This window comes from Falco cherrug, chromosome 1 (genome assembly GCF_023634085.1).
Source record: "Falco cherrug isolate bFalChe1 chromosome 1, bFalChe1.pri, whole genome shotgun sequence".
Lineage (NCBI taxonomy): Eukaryota > Metazoa > Chordata > Aves > Falconiformes > Falconidae > Falco > Falco cherrug.
The window spans coordinates 4,751,540-4,768,328 of NC_073697.1; the positions used below are offsets into that span (position 1 = coordinate 4,751,540).

Here is a 16,789-nt window from a genome sequence, read left to right on the forward strand (position 1 = left end):
AGCTGGCAAATTCCTCTGACATTCACTTTCATAACTGTTCACTCTTTAAATATGTGAAATGTCTGTGTAGCACTTAAGTGTCTTAGATTAACTGAGTTCACTCTAGGTCAGTGTTCTTTGTGAGCAGCAAACAAGACATAATCTTCTGTCTGGAAGCTCAGTGGATGGCATAGTAGACTCTCTTGAGATGCAGAAAATGTACATGTCTGATGATGCAGTGTCCAGACAGTTTCTGCTTTTGAATTATTAAACCACTACATAATCTTAAATTTAACACCACTGCTGTCATGCAGTATTTTATATGCTAGAGCCTCTAAACTACTGGTTTTTTTCCTCTTGTTCCTGTTTAATGGAGGAGGGGAGACCATAAGGAGATTTCTGAATGCAGTGGGGTAAGTTACATATAGATATGATGTGGGCAGGTTGCTCTAAAGAGAAAAGGCTTGAGAAAGCTGGGAAATGTGTGTTTAAATAGCAACAATAGGAGCCAGAGTAGTGTCATTGCTCCCGTCCATCAGGCGGGAAAGCCTAATGTAGCTTTGGATCTGTTTGTACTTTTGTGAGTATCTGAAAGAGATCTGAACAAAACCCATAGCTGGCATTAGCTGGCAATGCTGAGCTCCAAAGATCTGCATCCGCCATCATCACTGCTGGCTTAGTGAACCAGAGGGATCTACCGTACGCTGGGAGTGATAAAAGTGATAGTCTCCAGCTCCAGAGAAGGCGGCTGACAATTAACTTTACAGCATCATTGACTGCCCAGGCACGCTATTATTTTATTTTTTTCTTGGTGTTTATCTGCACATTCCCTATTCACAGGACTTAATCAATGAATGTGACTACTGTGCATCCGGTGTTTAGAGACTCATTTACCCAACACATTTCAGTCATTATGGTTTACTGGGTGAAAAATACATACTATTGTTTTTCCCATGTATTTGGAGCGCATTTTTGCCTAAGTCAGTGTAAAACGTCAGAAGATCTATTTCAGTTTCTTTTCCTAACTTTCCTGTAAACTCCCAGGAGAATGCTTTCCTCTCTTTTCTGTTCCAATGTTTTTGAAACAGTATGTTACGAAAAGTCTTTAAGTAAAATAAGGATGAAGAACCAACCGAGTTCTTGCAGACGAAGATAGGTGTGTGTTGAGGTATTTACGTGTAAGCTCGTGGAAAATGCAATGGATTGGTCAGGTTGTTTATGTAGAGGCAGGAAGAGAGGCTGGCTGCAGCACAGCAAATGCATCTCAGTTGGACCAGGATTGGATCATGCAGTGCATTTTCAACACAGGATGGAGAAGCACATGAGCTTGAGTTTGGCGTCATCCACTACTTGTAGTGGTGCAAGGCATAATGTAAAAGGGGTGGTGTACAAGCAGACATAGCAACTCCACCGCAGGAAGGAAGAGGTTAGATGATGACCACTGGTTGTTGCAGGAATTAAAATCACTCTTTGTGTTCCTGTGCTTTAGTGAAAGATCATGTGGAGGGCAGCCTGCTCTCCAGTTGCCTCTGCCTCACAATCCCGGGGAAGCTCAGCATATTGTTTCCTTCAGTCCAGAGATACTTAGGACTCTGGGCTAGGGAGGGGTAGTCCTTTTTTTCCACAGCACTCCAGATTTCTGCCTTTCCCATCTGTTGCTATTTCTGACATGCTTGCTCATGCAGCAATTCAGGAGGTCTTCGTTACTCTCTAGGACACCCACGTGAAAAGGGGATAAAATGCATATTCATGATTCTTCATTTATTCATGATTCTTTCATTTGCATATTCTTTCCAATTTTCAAGTCTCATTTATTCTCTCAAATTTTATCTTTTCTTTACCTCCTTTACTTACTGTGTCTGGACGGGCCCCAGTCTTTCAGCTCTGTGGACAATGCATGAAATACATTTACTGCCCCCGTGTACTTCATCCCTGACACCTTCTCTGTTGTAACTGCTTTCACTCATGTGTCCGTGTTATTCCTAACACTCTGCTGTTTCCATAGCAAGATTTTTAGTTACAGATGCTACTGGATGTGAGCGGTACGGTCATGTCTCTAAATTCAAACAGCATTCAAAACTAGACATAAGAATACTTACTATGTTGCCTGCAACCCAGTAGCAAGGAAGAGTGTGAGTCAAGGAGTTGGTACAACTTCTCTATTCCTTGTCGCTAGTCTTCTGACGGGGTGTTGGGCATAGTGCCAGAACCCTTGCTGTCATCTTCATGTTTGCTAACACAAGGAGATCAGTGAGCTTGCAGGCTTCAGCATTTGACATGTGGGAGAAGAGTTGGTGACCAGACACTATATGCTACTGAAGATACTGTGTTTGTGGCAGGTACACCTGGTTGAGATTTTTACTCGAAGTATTTTTGTAAAAAGCATATACTTTGCTGAAATGTTTTTGCATGCGTGATTCCATGGGATTTCTGCTCTTGAAAATAGTCAGAGATTGACTTGACAAGGCCCTGACCAACCTGATCTAAGCTGGCCTGGCTATGAGTAGGGGTGTTGACCAGATGACTTAAGGATGTCCCTTCCAACCTAAGGTACTCTCTGATAATTATTTTTTTTTCCTAAATCAGTTTTGTTGAAAAGCAAACTAGGGCCCTGAGTAAACAAAATTAACTTTTTTAGTTCAAAATAGACCATCCAAACTTTTGAAAAAAAATCTCTAGTTTTAAAAATGTAAACCAGGTCAGTACCAAGCATTAAGTTAAAAGTAAAATACATTTTAGTTCAAAAAAATGTATTGATTGAAGATAGCTTTTTCCACTGAAAATTTTGAAGGATTTTTATTTCTTATTCAGCATAAGCAGATTTTTTTACACTAGCTTGTGAACTAAATTTCTTGTTTCCTTATTTCTGGGTGGAACTTATTCCTATGCACAGCATGCTAACTTGGGATTTTGTCTAATAAAGTATTGAAGACTTGGTCCTGCACCACTGAACCCAGCAGGAGTACTGGCAGTGAGAAGGACCGTGCTCACAATGCCAAGTCCAACATGTGGCTACTGTGGCATTGATGCAGTGTCGTCATACTTGTCCCTCTTTCAGTATGTGATACGTGCATTTAGGTAGCGTCCCTCACATCTCACATGGAAGGCAGGCAACTCTGAGAAGCACATTTTTAGGAGCTAAACCTGTAACTTGCAGCATCGTGGAAGAGTCTGTTTGGGCAAGATGAACTATGTCATTGAAGGGGTGTCTTTTTTAGAGCAGCTGATGTAGTTGAAACATGTTTTAACGAGAGAACAAGTCAGTTCAGTCAGGTTTGTGATAAAGGGGTAGTTTGGGGGAATGCTTTTTTTCTGTGTAGTGTTCTTCTGTGGAAAAACAACTTAGGCATGCAAAGTGACAAATAACCACTGTTTTATACATGACGGGGCATTATAAGAAATAGTTCTGGTGAACTGGGATGTAAATATTTGGTTGGAAGAAGAATAAAAGTGAAATGTTTCCCCTGACACCCTTTGATTTCCAGTGATTTCATCTTGTAGCTTAAGGTCACCTGTGCAACAGAAGTGACGAGAAGTTCCTTTTTCTTCTTTTTTTTTCCTTCCTTTTTTTTTAACACTCCATTAATGGCCTCCTTTCTATTTAATTAATAATTGATATATTTGAAGTGTAGGAGATAAGTGGAAAAACAAACAGACAAGAGAATGCCTAACAAAGTGCTTTACTGGAGTTGTTTGTTCAGCATATTCCGGCTTGCACATTGGAAAAAAGCTTTTTATTGGGGAGGGGGGAACCAGAGGGTCCTGCACGGTTTTATGCACTCCCTGATATGTGTTTCCTGTCATTTCTAGGAGTTCCAACACCCAGTCCAGAAATCCTTCGACATACCTTGAATATGCTTGTACGGGAGAGGAAAATATATCCAACTCCGGATGGTTATTTCATTGTAACCCCGCAAACGTACTTTATAACACCATCTCTCATAAGAACTAACAGTAAATGGTACCATTTGGATGAGAGGATACCTGATAGGTCTCAGTGTACCTCTCCGCAACAAGGAACTATAACTCCCTCCACCTCGGGATGCGTCAGGGACCGAACACTACCCAAAAACCACTGCGACTCCTGCCATTGTTGCAGAGAAGACATGCACAGCATGCATGCATCTACCCTACAGAGGAAATCAGCAAAAGACTGTAAAGACTCATACTGTCCTCCTTCGTTATGTCAGGTCCCACCTACTGAGAAAAGTAAAAGTACTGTCAATTTTTCCTACAAAGCAGAGACGCTCACAAAGCCTAAGGATGTAGAAAAGCAGTCTAAGAAATTTGGACTCAAATTATTCCGATTAAGTTTTAAGAAGGACAAGACAAAACAGTTGGCAAATTTCTCTGCCCAGTTTCCTCCAGAGGAGTGGCCGCTAAGGGACGAGGACACCCCTACCACTATACCTAGAGAGGTAGAAATGGAGATTATCAGGCGCATTAACCCAGACTTGACTGTGGAAAATGTCATGAGGCACACTGCACTAATGAAGAAACTTGAAGAAGAAAAAGCTCAACGAAGCAAAGCAGGATCTTCAGCTCACCACAGTGGACGAAGTAAAAAGAGCAGGAATCACAGAAAGTCTCATGGGAAGTCGAGGTCACACAGCAAGACTCGGGTGTCCAAAGGAGACCCATCAGATGGCTCTCATTTGGATATACCTGCTGAAAGGGAGTATGAGTTCTATGATCCCTTGACTCGATCCCCACGGGAAGGCTGTTTTATAATAGAACACAAGGGAGATAATTTTATCATGCACAGCAATCCTAACATGATTGAATCTCACTTTCCAATGACACCTGAGTGGGATGTGTCTGGTGAGCTGGCCAAAAGAAGAACTGAAATGCCTTTCCCTGAACCTTCCAGGGGAAGCTCCCACTCCAAGGTCCATCGGAGCCACAGCCATACACAGGACAGAAGATCGAGGAATGAGCGGTCCAGTAAGGCTAAAGAAAGGTCTAGATCCATGGATAACTCCAAGGGACCTCTGGGCTCGGCTGCTCTAGGCACACCTGAAGATATTGGTGAAGGCTGTAGCCCAGATGACCAAACAACTAGCCAAACTTACATTGACGATAGTACCTTAAGGCCATCTCAGTCGCTCAGTCATCAAAGGGCTCTGATTTCATCTGCAAGCTACAAAGAGACTTGCATCCCTGAAATAGCTAGTGGCACTGTAGAAACCCCCAGTTCTTGTAGCCTGTTGGAGCAAAGCAAGCCTACAGAGAATTTGCCATCGTATAGCGAGCTCAACTCCTGCACAGCAAAATCTGCAGTCGATGACTATTTTCAGTGCAACACATCCAGTGAGACTGTGCTTACTGCTCCATCGCCACTGGGAAAGAATAAAGAGGATCATGATACGCTGACGGGGACAGATGGGCTCAAAAAAATGACTCCCACAGAAAGACAGTCTCAACATATCGCTAGGGAGCCTGGGGTGCACAAAGAGGAGTCCCCAAAGGGCCCAAGCAGCAGTTCAGCGGTCGCTGGCCAAACTCCAGAGGTGATTGCAAATGGGCGGCTGGTTCAACACCATAGCACTGAATCAAGCAGCCTTGATAAAAGGAAAGAAATATTTAGCAAGGATACGCTCTTTAAACCTCTGCACAACACTCTTTCGGTGAATAGTTACCATAAGTCTAGCACACCCCTGCTAAAGCCCCATCAGAAGCCCCCCTCTGACACCTTGCCAGTCAGATGTGAGAAACTTGAGCAAGCGATGGTAACCTCAGTCGCACAAGTCATGCCTGTTTCGCAGAGACAGCAAGAGACAACTGGGAACCAGGAGGCCTCCTTTGACTACTACAACGTGTCTGATGATGATGACTCAGAGGAAGGAACCAACAAAAACGCTGAGGAAGAAAAGAACAGGGATGATGTTGGCACGATGCAGTGGCTCCTAGAGAGAGAAAAGGAGAGGGATCTACAGCGAAAGTTTGAGAAGAATCTTACTCTTCTCACCCCAAAGGAGACAGAAAGTAGTAACAACCAGAGAGCCACCCACTCGGCCCGCCTGGACAGCATGGACAGCAGCAGCATTACTGTGGACAGCGGGTTCAACTCTCCACGGTAGGACTGTCACATTCATTGCAGCTTTACAGACTAGAAAGTTCCGTTTATAGCTCTGTGTGTGTGTGATATTGGTGACAGAACGTAGGGCTGTATTAAACAATTTCACACGTTTTCAGACTGTTTTCTACAGCTCTGGAATCTGCTATTCAGATGTGGGGGCTTCCTACCATACCATGAGCAACCAATGACCATTTGCGGCATTGACTCTGTATTAGTTCTTTTTCTGTTTGCTGAAAACATCCCTGTATCCTTTTTTTTTTTCTTTTTTTTTCTGTGTTAAACGTACGTTTGCCTTTAGAGTAGAAGGGATGAGCACCTGCATACTCCCCCCCTCCCCTTCCCTTTCCCTCTAAGATATCATCAAGACTAATTGGAAGACTAGACATGACTAGGTGGCATAATCTTTGGCTCAGACAAAAAAAAAGTCAAAATATGATGATTGTTTTGGGGTTGGGCTTTTTTGTCTGTTTTCTTCAAAAATTCTGGAAGTGTATCTATCACCATTCCAAACTGGTGAGACTGGGACAGCCTCTCCCCCTGCAAGGCTGAAAGTGCTCAGGATGTTTGAACTTCAGAAGTGACCCAGCGCTGCATCAGCAGAGAGAGGAGTGCCTGGCCTCAGATACTTGGGAAAAGAGTCCAGATATCTGCGTGTGGTGGTGCTGGTTAGTCATTTCTGTTCCAGGGGTCTGAGACACCGTGGAAGTCTCGGTGTGCTAGGAGTCTTGCAGGCGTAGGGAGGACAGAGTTGCTGGTGTGTTCCCTGTCCTGGGGAGTTCACAACCTTAATTCCGGGTTAAGAACCCTTCACTCGAGCCACCTTCTTTCTCCCTCTGACCTTTGGCAGTCCTAGATCCCTGCTGGAATGGAGCTTGACTGGTTTTGTTTGCCCTGGATAGCAACCCATCAGAGTTCAGAACAATGACTCTTAAGAACACAGAAATAATTTACAATAGTAGTTCTCTTATAGTGTCTTACTTAAGTTTAAATTATTTATTGCCTGTGTTTAAAAATAAAACCTCCAAGACTGGATTTGTATTAGGTGAAAGAAAATGGGATTTGGTTTTTTTTTTATTGGTGGTGTGTCATCATTTCCCTGTGCCCCCCTCAAGCCCTCGCCCCATAAAAGGTGTTCTTATTCCTCACAATTACTTATTTTTCTTTTCAAATATGTAGCAAAGGCTCTCAGGAAGGCATGTGAAGGATTTCCTGCTCTTACACAGGACTAAATTTCATTTTCAGTTAAAGTCATGTCACTCTGGAATAAATTCCTTTGGATTTGATGGCTACTCCCACTTGATGTCAATGACAAAGCAGCAGTTACTGGGCCTGCTGCAGCGTGCAGTGATTATCAAACTAGAGCAAGCTTTTAACATATGTGTATTTTTTCTGGATAAAATATTTGAAAAATAATTTGAGTGAATTATACCATTTACACCGAGTCCAGCATAAAAAAGAAACCTAAAAAGGTTTTGAATTTGTTCCTGTTATTGATTGTTCTGCAGATGCTTGGCATTTTTCTTGCACACAGATGTTGTAAGAGGCTACTTGCGCTGTCCTTTTTAAAATGTATTTTCTTTTAGTTGAAGTGCTATACTTGCAGTCAGTTTTTGTGGGGGAGCATACGGTAGTGCTTGCTTCTTGCTCAGCCTGTCTTACTCCACAGCGTGCATTTCACCTCCAGGATAGGATGTCAACAGGATAAAAATCAGTTCTTGGACTGCTTGTATGCCAGCTGCATATCAAGCTTGCGTTTCTGGTTAATGCAAAGGCAGACATTTCCTCTCCTAATTATTTACAGAAAAGCTAAAATTTCTGTTGATGTTAATCTTAAACTTGGCTAGCAAGAGGACACAACATGGCAAGCATACTGGATTTAGTGCTGCTATACCACTTTATTTAGATCAAAAAGGAAACAGATAAGCAGCTTTTAATAATGATTGTGTTCCATACATCCCTTTTTTATTATTTTACTGTTTACTTATTAAGAAACGTCTGGGGTTTGGGAAGGCCACATAAAGTAAGCTTTTTTAAAAAAAATAATCAACATTCTGTAGGGTTTTCTTGTGTATTTGTTTTATAAGACCAGTATATAGTCTGTATATTTCAAAGGCGCTTTCACAAGCTTTGCATCAAGATGATTAAATTGGATGCTTTTGCTGAGTTTTGGTCACTCCTTGGTATAAGTCTATAAAAATAAATTGAGCTGAGGGTGAATTCAGCCCTTTGGCTGTAATTACCATGCTGTTATTACTTTCCTACCTTATAATGAAAAATGTACTCCCCAGCCCTTTTCCAGGAAATACAAAAAGGCCATCCAGCATCCATCTGGTAAGATTCACCTAGATCTGACAGTGTCCGTTAGCAGATGCCTGGGGAAGAATGTAAGAGCAGGATGTGCATGTAGTGATAGTTCTCAGGTATATTCTTCTAGCCTCCGCTGATGGTGTAACTCTCGACTTCCTGAGGTGTGGTAGTATCTTTTTATTTAAACTGAAGTGTGCAGTGTTGCTTGGGGAATCAAAATTACCTGTTCCACACTGTGAAAGAAGTATATTTCTAAAGTGTGACAAGGGGCATTTAGAAAATAAAAAAACAGGACGTAGTTAAAAAGATTTGCAATGGTCATTTACCAAAAGCTTATTGTGTGCAAAATTCGTGAACACATCACCATTGAGAAAACAGCCTCACAGTATTTTGTTCTTTGCTTTTATGCAAGTTGTATATAGCAGATGTTAGCTGTCAACAGTAATTTTATTCCTTTATTTTTAAAGCTTATATAATACTGCTGCTCTTTTGTCACCTAAAGAAAAGGCTAATTTTGGCGTTATGCTGCATGGAAAATTCTCACTGCAGTCTTTGTGTATTCGTGTTGCAATGGCCAGTTTGTAATATCAGAATTGAAAATGTTTGAAGATCTGGAATTGGTGGTCCCATAAAGAATGATACAATACTGAACGATCTCTAAAAAGCAAAGGTTGCATCTATTTTTGTTAAAGAGCAGAGGGAGAGGAATCAAAAAGAAAAGAGCAACAGAAGTGCCCTGTGCAGCACTGCAGCTTACAGAGATCTCTTACTATGTGTGTCACCCGTCGTAGCTGTTCGGAACTATTGACAATAAAGCGATAGTTGGCAGAAGATGGTCAGTGCCATTTTGATCAATTTAAAAGATCTGTGGGAGTTCTAAAAGCATCATTGGTTTTCCAGATTCAGTCAGGTTAAGATGATTTAAATCAGCCCTACGACTAAACAAGGTGTTTCTTCCTTCCCCTGTGCCATGCAGTGACACATTTCTCCCCTGCCACGTCCAAAGCTGTGCATTCCTACTCTTCCCCTGATGCTAGCACTAATCTTTTTTGTTTGTTTGTTTGTTTGTTTGTTTTTTTGGTTTTTTTTTCATAGGGCTAGTATTTAACTGAGAGCGATCCCTGATCTGGCTGGCTGCAAGGCTCAGCGTTAGGGAAGCAGCAGGAACATGTGGCAGGGTCAGGTCCACACAAGGCAGGCAAGAGCTGCCCCTTTCAGTAGCAGGTAAATTTAGGTTGACTTTAAACTGACTGTGAAACTCTCTCATTAGTATCTTTGTTTCTAGTGCTTATTTAACAAACCCATTCAGTCCTCTAAACGTACTCTGTAAACATCTCCATAGCAAGTGGTGATGTCATTCTGCAAAGCAGCAGAGATACAGGTGAAGGATACATAACCAGCGGCCACATGGCTATTTGAAAACCAGATCTCTCTCTGCACGGGAACACCTTATTTGGAGATCAAAAGTTTTTAAAATTGAAAAGCAAACAAAAACAGTAGTAGTGGTAAATCTAGCCTTAGCATATCTTGGCTGAGGTTTAAAGAACTGTAGACTAAAATACAGGCTTTTCTGCGTTTATAATGAGATGTACCATTAAAAGGCTTTAGTCCTTAAAAGTGCTAAGTGTCCTGTCACTCCCGCGGATAAACCCTGTTAGAACTAAAGGAATATTGTCCGTTTTGTGAATGAAGTAGCAGCACTAGTTGTTTAGGGCGTGATCACAGACCAGGCAGTTGAGATTTCTCAGCGTCTTGTAGGTTGCAGTTGTCTCGGCTGCAAAGCAAAATTGAAGTGTTGTGCTTAGAAACACTGTGGGTTTAATGTAAAGGAGCATTTTTTGTTGATATTTTGTGTACGAAGACATAGGTAGAACAGGAGACAACAGGGGAAGCTGTGTTACATGATTGCTGTCCTAGCTCTGCCTAGTTACAGAGCTGATTTGATGAACTTACTTCATGCAAAAAGGCACCAGTCAGGAAAGAAAATCACCATGCTCCATGTGCAAGATGGAAGCTATTTCCTCGGTTGAAAAATCCAGATGCTTAATACTGGTTCAGCTTACAGTTTGTGTGACAGCTTCAGCTCTGCTTAGTGCTATACCTGTGTTACAGTATGGTGACTGCTGAGTACCTCTGGAACCCGTTTTGGAGGAGTGTATGCGTACCATCAAAATGAGATGGTTCATTGAGGTGACATTCCCTACAAACACAGGAAGCCTGTTATAAAACACTCTATTCTCCTTTCCTGTCTGGTCAATAGATATATGGGCATGTCATATATGAGTGTGTATATATATTTCTTTTCCGTTCTAGTACTCGTGAGAGCCTGGCATCCAACACTTCAAGTATTGTTGAAAGCAACAGGCGTCAGAACCCTGCTCTGAGCCCTGCACATGGTGGCGCAGGCCCAACATTCAACTTCCGAGCCACTGCAGACCCACCAACAAGTGAAGCTGAGAAACTGCAGAAACCTGCTAACTGCCTGCAAGCTTCTGTCACTAGTGTCTGACAGCCGTCCTGCCTCAGATCTTCTGTCTCATCCTATACAGCAAAGTTTACGACACTGGGACTGACGTTTACATCTTTGGGGAAAAACAGAAAAAGCATCTCAACCACAGTTTTAGTGTATACTTAAACTGTGCTGCTATATAGACTAGGGGCAACAAAGAAATCTTTATTTCAAGGTATTGCTTTTCACATTTGCGGCTCTGTAGCAACAGAATAGCAGTAGGGATAATATGTACACTTTTTGCTTCACTTAATTGTAACTGAGCACATATATGAAAGTCTAGACACTGTAAGTGTAATCTGCATTTTCAATGTCCATGCAGTTGCCAACTTCATTTTAAAAAAATGCCACAGATGTGTGATGCCCCTGGTCAGAGGCTAAACTCTGCTGCAGAGTTGATCGTTTTTTACTTCAAAAACTGAGCCACTGCTGAAAGTAACCAGCCAGGATCACCATGAGGAAAAACAATGCCAAACATGACAAGTGATGACCTCAGCTCTATCTGTGAATTATTAGTACGAATCAGTCATTTTCACTGTGCGTTTTTGTGACACAATTTTGCAAATACCCGTTTAAGTGAGTAAAAAGAGGTTTGGGTTTTGGTTTGGTTTGGTTTTTTCTAAGAGTGGAGGGTGGGGAAGGGAGGTGGCTTTCTCCTCTTGTGTTTCAAAAGTATGAGAGATGTTTACTTACTGAGACTTGCTAATTGACCTTCCGTAGTCACAAATAAGGAGGTGGGCCTTTGCGTAGAGGGGGGAGTGGGGAGGGAAGGGAAAGTTATAACTGTCATGGAGCCACAACTTGGAGTGACACAAAATATAACAAATGTCTTCAGTATAAATCAAGTATTTACAAAAGATTATCTAATTCTTGTGTCACTTCTGGTATTGCAACTTGCCGTTAATATAGGAATCAGGATAACTAATTTCTTGGAACAAAAATATTCTTTATGATATAGGTGACAAGTATGGCCTGAAGAATTGATTTCTTTCTAGTGGAAGGACATAAATCTATTTTATGTAGCTTATTAAATAGAGTGCCTAAATTAGGCTATTAAAAATAGCATACATTGTAGTGATTATCAGAGAACAAAATTTAGAGAATTATAAACTTCTGGCCTTTTTATTCAGTGGATGTTACTGGCAATTTAGCACGTTATGGACATGTCTAGTTTCTAGAAATTAAATGTGTCCACATGGTTGGCAGTAGAAATCTGAATTCTGTAGGTATGGTATATCCTAATTGCTCTCCCCTAAACTGTTACTCCAAAGTAATTAGTGCCGTGCTAATTACTGCAGAGTAACTTCTAAGGATAGTTAAACTCCAAGAGTAATGTTTAGGTATAGGGTCACATTCTGCTCTGTTACTCATGCAGCCTGGTAGTGCAACAAACTGACTACAAATCTAACACTTTTTTTTTTACTTTTTTTTTTTTCTTTGCATCAGAACAGACAAATTGGTGGAAGAATAATAAAGATGCTAAAATGTTCAACAGCCCAAATTGTTGCATAGAAAAGGGACGTTTACATTGTCTAGCTCTTGTAGTACACAGGTATGAAACCCAACTGTACATATTAAAAACCAGTAGTTTCATCAGGTTCTGGTGACATGTGTTACTCTGTACACAAAGTCATTTGAGCTTCACTCGTGTTCTTTATTGTCATCAGAAGTCTTTACTGAAGATTAAGCCTTATGTTACACAGTTGGTTATAGTTCATTTACTTACAAAACAGCTTTCTAACTCTAGACACAATCAGTTTGCAGTTCTGTCAAGAACCCAGTCAATGCACGGGTCTGTTTTCCTTGGTTTCAGTGTATAATTTCCATTTCATAGGAGCAATAAGACCTTTCAGTGCACATAAAGGAAATTATTGTGCTTTTGGTTGGTTATCAAAGTCACTTGGCCTTTAGCCTTCTGCCTTATCATACCCTCCAAGATGTGCTCTAATTACCATATAATGCTTTGCATGATGCATCTTCTTATTCAGTATGTAACTCCAGCCATACTTATTCCATGCGAACTGTAGAGTCAGAGTTTTTGTGGGGAATTGTCATATACTATGCAGTGGCTGACTGTGATTTTGTTTCTGAGATGAGCTCTGACATCAGTAGTATGTATCAATTCAGTAAATAAAAATGTCGAAATGATGAAAAAAATTACAGTGATGATCTGAAGTACTAACAGCAGTATTAAAATGTGAACAGCAAAAACAAATTTCACCTTTGGGGGAAGTATTTGTTTGTCATAAACTAATCAGAATTTATGCAGGCAGCTGGTTGTACAGAAGACATAATTCCAACGAAATACGATAGTATATATCTACAAACTGTATAGTATGTTATTTCCTAAAGTTCCCAGAGACCAGCAGACAACATAAATGTCATATTAATGTTGACATGGCATTGTACCAATATTAATGTGACTCTTGGAATATGGAATGTAAACAGAAGTTTCAAATAGAAACGTTCTAATGTTGAATTCTTTTTTATTTTTTTTTCCTTTCCTTTTTTTCCTTTTAAAATCAACAATGGAATATAAGGAAATTCCATCTTGAGGTTCTGGTAACAAAACCACGAGAGTGGAGCTTGAGTGCTTTATGTCACCCTAATCCTTTGATGAAATCATAGCCTTGTATTACATGGTTGCTTATCTATCATTCTTCTTCTAATGTATCAATTTAAAGGTTTACAGAGTTAGATTAGGTTGAATCTGTGTTGTGTTCAACTGTAAAGGGTCAACACAAATCTGTCGGCATTTTGCACACTTGATATGTATTATTATAATACAACATGTTACTTTTATGGTAATTTTTTTTACACATATAACTACCTCCATGAATTTGATGAAATGCAGCAACATGAAAAGTGTATTGTACAAAGCAAGGTTAAAAACTTTGAAGCATTAGGTCATGGCGTTCTCTTGTGTGTCAATGCTCGCGTATAAAGTCATCATGTTTCCATTGCCACAATTTCCTTCTACAATATTAACAATCTGGCTTTCAGATGAGTCACTTAAAGACTTTGACAGGGCTGCATGATTGGGATAAAAGTGAAAGGGAGGCTGAAACCTTGCATCCTCTCCCCAGTTACTGCTAAAATTTCTGCCTGGTAGAACTTGAAAAATGTATTTGTAATTTAGCAAATTAGGAACATCTACAGTCTGTGAAATATGATTGACAGTTTGGGGTTTAACAGAAGACACTCTGGGTATTTTCTTGGCAGCCTTCAAATACTTCGGGCCCTATTCTGCCTCCATCTTTGTCAACATATCAGGTCATGGTTTCTCTGAACTGGCAAGGGTGTTAAATCAGCTCTTCCTTTAATGATATGCACTCTGTTCTCTGTGTGCATCTGAAACACTTGCTCCTATAGAAATTACCAACAGCCTTTTAACTGACTTTGCCGGGAGCAGTATTAGGGTCCCTGCTCAAGGTATGTGCCTATTGTTCAAGGAACGTGGGCGAATTTCCAAGAAAAATTAAGCTGGCTTTTGAAAAGTAGCCAGCTGCAACAAGCCACCTTTCAAGAGGGAAGAAGGAAAGAATTTTCCAAAAACCAAAGGAAGAAAGTGGCAGTTGAACCTAAGCAGATCACATTTATATACAAATCCCAATTTATGAACACCTCTTTCAGCAAACCTAGTACCATTATCCTGATGCAAATTAATATACAATCATCAGTTGAGCTAATTTTGCCGTTTTAAAAATTTCAGTTTAAAATTAGTAAGACATCATTAGCCATTTGACTCTTTGCACCACCGTAAAACGTCCGTTGTACGCGAAACGATGTTCACTCGACTTTAAGAAGCAAAATGTATTGGAAAACAAATATTTTAATGAAAACCATGGCCTAAGCGCTTGCCAGCCATAGCTGTTTTTAGAAAAGAGAACAAGCAAACGGGTACTCGGAGGCCGTCATGAACACAGATAATACTTTGCGTTTAAGTCATGCCTTTTTGCCCGAGGGCCTCGGAGCACTCGAGGTGGTACCAGCTGAGCCTCGGGAGCCTGTGAGGTGGGCAGAGTTCCCTGACCCTAGCTGGTGTCCAGGCACATTGGAAAAAACAAAGGCTAAGAGTCTGCAGACTTAATTTATTAACCAGTTGCTTTCGTTACTGGAGTCAGTTTAATAGTTAACCAAAGTGCTTATGGTTTATACTCTGAAGTTATTAGTTTGATGCGTTGGGTTTGAGTAGGAAGGGAAACTACTCTGTGGTCCTGCAGAGACTCTTGGATTAGCAGTGCCAAAACCAACCCAAGTTTTCAGTCATATCAGTACTGCCAGCGATGGTTTTGGAAACCGTTACTTTAATTAAAGATTTGTTTTTCGAATACATTTTGCAGAGCTTTTCCCAATGCAGTCGTTCAAATTCTCGTGCTGAGAAAGCAAATAGCTCTCCCAATCTGGTATCACACCTACAGTTTACAATTCTCTTTGCTCTTCTGAAGAAAACTGTACAGTATTAGAGAGAAAAGTTCTATTTTTTACTAAATTCTTTAAAAAATAAAAAAAGAAGGTATATATCTAAAATGTTCCCCCCAGCATAAGTAAAGTGCATCCTTACTGCATGAGAGGCATGCAGTGGACCCACCGAAAGCCAAGCTGGTGCTAGAAGAAAACGGGACTCTCACGCTTCTTTTATAGCGGCGCTCTAAAAGTCAATTTCAGTTACGCGGGTGTAAATCTGGCGTAACGCCCCTGGTCTCCCGCGGATCTGACGGAGATGGGAACGGGTCGTTCAAACTCCATTGAAGCTCAGTTCTGAGCTGAGGGTTTCCGTGGTCCTCCCCCGCCCCCCCACCCCCCCCACCCCGAGACACTAAACGCAGAGAAGGAGCAGGAGGCCACAGGCAGGCACCTGGCTCTGGAAGGGCAGCCTGGGTTGATCCCCGGCCAAACGCGCAGCCGCCCGGCCGGGATGCTGGATGCTGACGGCCAGCACCCCTTCCCACCGCGGAAGGGCCGTTTGCCGGGTGGTGGGCTGCCCCCGTGTCGTCTAGCGCTTCGAGCCACCCAAAGGATACCCACCCAGAAGTATGAAAGGGCCCTTGGAGTAATTGGCGCAGATGTTACTTTTATATGTGGAGGAGATTTACGTTTGAAGGGATCATAATTCTGCAGGTAATTTTCCGTGAGTGACTGAATGTGGCTGTTGCATTAGGTTTAAATGAGTTAATAAATGCAAGTGGGACTTACTGTATGTTAGAAGGGAGTTTTGCAGCCAAGACTGCCTTGTATAAATGTGTTTGCACTGAAAAAAAAAAATAAAAAAATTACTTGGTCTCTGGTTGCTGTAAAGGTCATCCAAGATGGATGTTCTGTTTATATTGTATAGTATTTCATATGAAATAATTGCAGTTCATGAAATGTCTTCCCTAACGTTACTGATTTATAACAGCACATTTGTAACATGGTTTTTATTGTGTCAGTGTACCATATTGTAAATGATGATTACTTGTCATGCTTAGTATAATAATTTAAAGGAAAAAAAAGGACAGGGATTTTTGTAAGTCTATATTTGAAAGTCCCTCCATATGGTAATATTGTGTTCATGTTGTTTATGTAGTGTTGTGTGAAATATCCATTTTGGATCGTGTTACTTTTTAAGATATTAAATAACATTTGGTTATATGTTTTAAGTGGATTCTTTGCACCCATCGATGGTCTTTAGAGAAAATACATACATTTCCATTTAACACACTCCCTCTCTCCTTCACTTAGGAAACCTTGCACAGAAAACCAGGAATCTCAGAAAAACAAGGGTCATAACAGCTTGCTGTGTTCGAGTAGGCTTTGTAAAAGGTCTCTGAGCTGTTCTAGCTAAGAGCGCAAAGGAGAAAATTCACCGATTGTGAAACATCCCGGTTTGGACTGGACGTGAAGGTGCTGGCTGCAGGGCGAACGTGAATCCCCGC

At 41.1% G+C, this 16,789-nt stretch overlaps 1 protein-coding gene across 6 annotated transcripts in view; it reads left to right on the forward strand.

The window, feature by feature from the left end:
* The window catches only part of STOX2 (storkhead box 2), a 149,164-nt gene extending 132,659 nt beyond the window's left edge, over positions 1-16,505 (forward strand). For 4 of the 6 annotated variants that reach the window (XM_055710071.1, XM_005445360.3, XM_027814147.2 and 1 more), the window contains 2 exons: positions 3,790-6,055; positions 10,679-16,505. In XM_055710071.1, coding sequence (XP_055566046.1) covers positions 3,790-6,055; positions 10,679-10,874 — 2,462 coding nt within the window. In that variant the 3' untranslated portion in view covers positions 10,875-16,505. Of the gene's footprint in view, positions 1-3,789; positions 9,397-9,460; positions 9,590-10,678 lie in introns of those variants that run through there. The other 2 variants (XR_008732216.1, XM_055710088.1) reach the window with 2 other exon arrangements.
* Positions 16,506-16,789: the final 284 nt, after the last annotated feature.